At 34.4% G+C, this 4,721-nt stretch overlaps 1 protein-coding gene across 1 annotated transcript in view; it reads right to left on the bottom strand.

Annotated features, from left to right (window-relative positions):
• LOC109237186 (vacuolar protein-sorting-associated protein 37 homolog 1-like) overlaps nucleotides 1-3,545 on the bottom strand; it is a 5,798-nt gene extending 2,253 nt beyond the window's left edge. The window contains exons 1-6 of the mRNA XM_019403456.1: nucleotides 3,381-3,545; nucleotides 2,149-2,373; nucleotides 1,013-1,100; nucleotides 411-450; nucleotides 284-330; nucleotides 25-145 (exon numbers count right to left, since the gene is read on the bottom strand). Of these exons, the coding sequence (XP_019259001.1) occupies nucleotides 25-145; nucleotides 284-330; nucleotides 411-450; nucleotides 1,013-1,100; nucleotides 2,149-2,373; nucleotides 3,381-3,397 (538 nt within the window). The 5' untranslated portion in view covers nucleotides 3,398-3,545. The remainder of the gene's footprint in view (nucleotides 1-24; nucleotides 146-283; nucleotides 331-410; nucleotides 451-1,012; nucleotides 1,101-2,148; nucleotides 2,374-3,380) is intronic.
• Nucleotides 3,546-4,721: the final 1,176 nt, after the last annotated feature.

The raw sequence follows: 4,721 nt of genomic DNA, 5'->3' as shown, positions 1-4,721 counted from the left end.
ATATTATGTACTTCCAGTTTTTACCTTGTAAGCGATGGAGGAGTGATCCAGGAGAGTATAATTTCAAAAGCTCTTCTTTTCTCCTTTCCAATTCATGCAGCTTTTCTTGAGCAGCAGCCAATTCAGTGGTGCGGATGATTCTGCACTGTAATCAGCAAAATAGGAAGGACACATAAAACCTTTCACAATCAATGCTTTGATGCTAAAAGGTCAAACTAGTCATTTAAAAAGTGTAAGTGAAAGTAACAGACATAAGTAACAAAAAGAAAAAGTAATATCTCACCTGATTCCTAAGCTCCATTATCCGTGGTTCTTTCTCTAAATTCTCCCCTGCAGAAAAAGTGAATTAAAAATCTATCTGGTTTAATGGATAGAAACATCTCAGTTACTAAGAAGTGACCCAAACTTACTAGCAAGCTGCAAAGTTTCATTCCGAAGCTCATCCCTGACCTGATAAGATAATTTATGGGGAAAAAGGGTCAAATCCAATTGGAGAAATGAAGTAAAAAGAGATACTACCAGTTACAGCAAAATCCCAATTTTGTCTCGTATGTGTTAAGCGAGCAGGAGGACAAGTGGTGCATAGAGGATCCATGGCTCATCGTGGCAAGAAAAGGAAGAAAGAACAAGATATGCTTATTGACCATCCAAATTCGCATGTATTTTAGGATTTTAAATTGCATGAGTGAGAAATTAGAGAAAGCAAATAAAGCACAGTAGACAGAACTTCTACAGTAACTCTCAACCAGATTGTAAAATAAAACAGCTTCAACGCATTGCCTCATCTTAAACTAAAAAATACGCCATTTATGGAAAAACCCCATTCAAAAGTAGAACAACTAAATTCATATCATTTCCTATACTTGTCCCACAGATAACGTGAATACCCGCTGTCTGAAACAATTTTTCATTCAACCAGGTACATGGGTTATTTTCTGGAGCACGATAAGAACAGATCAGATCAATCATGCATAACACGAACAATCTCAACAAAGAAAACTTAACCTCTTACCTTATTTTGAGTTTTGACAGGCTCAAGTGAAAGTAAGAAATTCTGATAAGCATCGTCGCCAGATAGAAGCTTCCTTAGCTCATCAATGCTGAAAATTTTAGCAAGACAGCAGATGCCTAACACTTCAGTCTTGAAAATTTTAGCAAGACATCAAACATCTAAAAGTAGAAAGCAGAATGAAGGAAGATGCCTAACACTTCAGTTAATTATTTAATCACTACAAAACAAGATAACTCTTCTTATCAATCCCAACTCCCCAGCATGAAAACGAAGAACTTCAGTCATGAATATTTTCTAAGACAGGATTATCTGCTGGCAAAGGAAATTTTGCACAAGTCAAAGTAAAATCTTACAGTTTATCTTGGGTCATTGTTAAAATATGAGCATTTGGTAACTTAACGGGTGCCATAAAACATTCAATCAATAATTCACAGAAACTAATGGCAAAAAAGAAACTACATATGCTTACCAAGATGCATAGCCAGATTCTTCTCACTATGAAGCAAACCTGAGGACAACTTCTACCAGAAAAATTGTGTGGCATTTGGACTAGAAAACTGATCCATTTTGAATTAGGATACATACTTAGCAAGATGCATAGGCGGGTGTTTCTCCCCTATCAAGCAAGCCTGAGAATCAACTCCTATGTTCTGTCTTCTTGTTTTGTTTTTAAATTGTTTTCTTAAAACCAGAATATCTGGAAATCAACTCCATTTTTTTCTAGAAAAACCACCTTAGTAGTATCGATTGTCCATAATGTACTTTGCAGTTTTTAATAACGTCTAAAGGTTCTACTATCAAATAATAGAACCTGTACCATCACAGCAGATTTAACTATATGCACTCCAGTTCATCACAACACTTGCATTTCATAAGACTCCTTAAGATAACAGGCCAAAATTCTTTTACAAAAGAGTAATATTAAAAGGATCTGTTCCAAGTGCACGATGGTAGAATTACTGCTTCAAGATTTATCAGGAGTTTAGCAAATTATTTATCGGGATTAGAGAGCTATATAATTATAATTTTGAGCTAGTTACATGACCATTCTAATTCCTAGTCGAGAAAATTTCATGAGTATCAAGAGCTTCGTTACAGAGAACAGCGTGCATACTTCATTATACTGGATACTATACCTTTTATCCTTTAAAGCATTTATAATGCATGCAGCCTCTGCAGGGGAAACGTGTGATGCTGAGCTTGGCCTATCTGTTGGTCTTTGGGCACCAAAGCTTCCTGAAGAGCTTGGACTAGGAGTTGTGGGACGGGAAGACCCAGGAGAGCTGCTTGCAGATGGTGCATACCATGGATCATTGTTACCCTCCTGTGGACGTTGTTGAGCTTGTTGCCCTTGAGAACCCCTGCAGGAAATTAACAAAAAGTTCATATGTTAAAAATAACAAGCTGATTTCATGCATCATACTTACCGAGAGCATACCATGTCCATATGCAAGTCAATACAAGCTACATAAATCTTATGGTCAAAAAGACATACAAAATTACATGCAAAAAAAATTCTGCTTTCTGAATGCTTAAGTGACTCGATGGAACAGGAAAATAAATACAAGACACCACTAAATTGTGTTAATAAGTGCTCCGTTAGGAGACAAAGGAGAGAATTGGAGTTCATCCAACCATACAGTAGTCATCGCTAGCTTATGATCTCAAACATCCTATTAACCAATTCCACATAAAGTATAAGTTGCTATCATAAACAGATGGGGACCCAGGATTTGAACTTTATAGGTTCAGGATGCCACTGAAGGCACTGAACATTTGACTTACTGGATTCAATATTAAATATTTGTCCATATTTAGTAGATTTCTTCACCCATATACAGGGTTTGAGCCAAAACTACTGGGTTCGATTGAACCCGTAACTGATAATGTACATATGCCTCTGACCATAAAAGTCTGACATTATGAACCCCTATCCTATCCCTAACGACAACAACATCCTCATCGCTACAACTCAAAGTAGTCGAAGTTGACTCTATGAATCATCTATCTATTCCATTTGGGCACGACTTATTCAAATACTCTAAGATCCATACTTCAAAACATATTAAGGATTCTCTAAAACTAATGTTCTCTAAATCGTACACTTATCCTTAAACTAACATACAAATCACGCCCTTCCCGGATATTAACGTAAGTGTAAGAAATAAAAGAATTGTCAACAAATAAAGAAATATATCATCCGGCATACAAAATTTAAGAGTATAGTAAAGTAAAACATAAATTTAATAGATGAATTTTGGAAAGCAAGCAAAATGAACCCTATTCAACAATGAAAAATGATAATTAGAATTTTACAAAGGAATAATAAAAACGAAATAGAAATCGGTGATTAACAGAGAAATATTACCAGAACTGCTTGAACATGATTTGGGACAATCAGAAGAAACTGGAAACTTGGAAGAGAAGATAGTCGCTTTTCAATTTGGTTTTCCTCCTTCTTTTTCTTTTCAAAAACTACAAAGAAATGAGAGTTTTTTACTGTTGCTATTTTGATATTGTATTATTCTTGTTTTCGCTATATATACTCTACTCTCCACATATATTAAAGGGGAAGTGCACACTTAGCCACTAACTAGAGTTGTATTTACTCTTAAGTCACTTTTTGAAATATACTTACTCTTTAGCCACTTTTTTTAATAAAATTTTACTTGTCCGGACGAAAATACCCCTGTGCTAGACATGGTATCCTTAACTTCATGAGTGCTGTGTAAATATTAAGGGGTCGTTTGGTTACCGGTTAGAGTTATGCAGGTATTAGTTATACATGTATTAGTTATGCAGGTATTAGTTATGTATGTATTAGTTATGCAGGAATAAGTAATGCAGGTATTTGTTATGCAGGGATAAGTTATGCAAGGCTGAGTTATGTTGGGATTAGTTATGCATGGATTAATTATGCGGGGATTAGTTATGCGGTAGTTATATAAGGATTAGTAATATAAATGTAATATGAGTGTTATTTATTATTAGCTTACTTTATTTTTATTAAAATTGTTAGTATAGTTTAAATATATTTTTTTAAACAAAAAAATACAAGTTTGAATAAAGGGTATTCTTGTCATTTTGTGTTTTAATACAAGTATTACTAATTATGTATAAGTTATTCCACCTTCTACCTTGCATAAATAATACATAGATTCCCTCATAACTTATACATGTTTAGTTATGCGGAAAAGAAAATACATGAACCAAACATTGTATTAGCAATGCTATATTTTATGTGAAAAAGAGGAAAAAACAACCAAACATTGTATAACTTATGCTAGCTTCTACGTGGAGATTATTCTTCCCCCTTCTTTTAACCAAACAATGTATAAAGTTATCCTACATTTAATACATAGATAACTCCTCTCTAACCGGCTACCAAACGACCCCTAAGGACATAGTGTCGTGAATTAGCACCTTCTGTTTTAAACTTTAGGACATCCTCTCCTTAACTTCATATGTGTAGTGTAAATATTAAGGTCATTGTGTCTTTAACTTCATGAGTGATGTTTAAATATTAAAGACGTGGTGTCCTTAACTTCATGAATGTTGTGTAAATATTAAGGACAAAGTGTCCTGTATTTGCACTTTCTGTTGTTAAACTTTAGGACATCATGTCCTTAACTTCATATGTGCAGTGTAAATATTAAGGACATAATGTTCTTAACTTCATGTGTGCAGTGTAATTGTTAAGGACATAGTG

Source organism: Nicotiana attenuata, unplaced genomic scaffold (assembly GCF_001879085.1).
Source record: "Nicotiana attenuata strain UT unplaced genomic scaffold, NIATTr2, whole genome shotgun sequence".
NCBI lineage: Eukaryota > Viridiplantae > Streptophyta > Magnoliopsida > Solanales > Solanaceae > Nicotiana > Nicotiana attenuata.
Note: the sequence above shows the minus strand (reverse complement) of the source record. Positions and strands in the feature narration are given on the sequence as shown.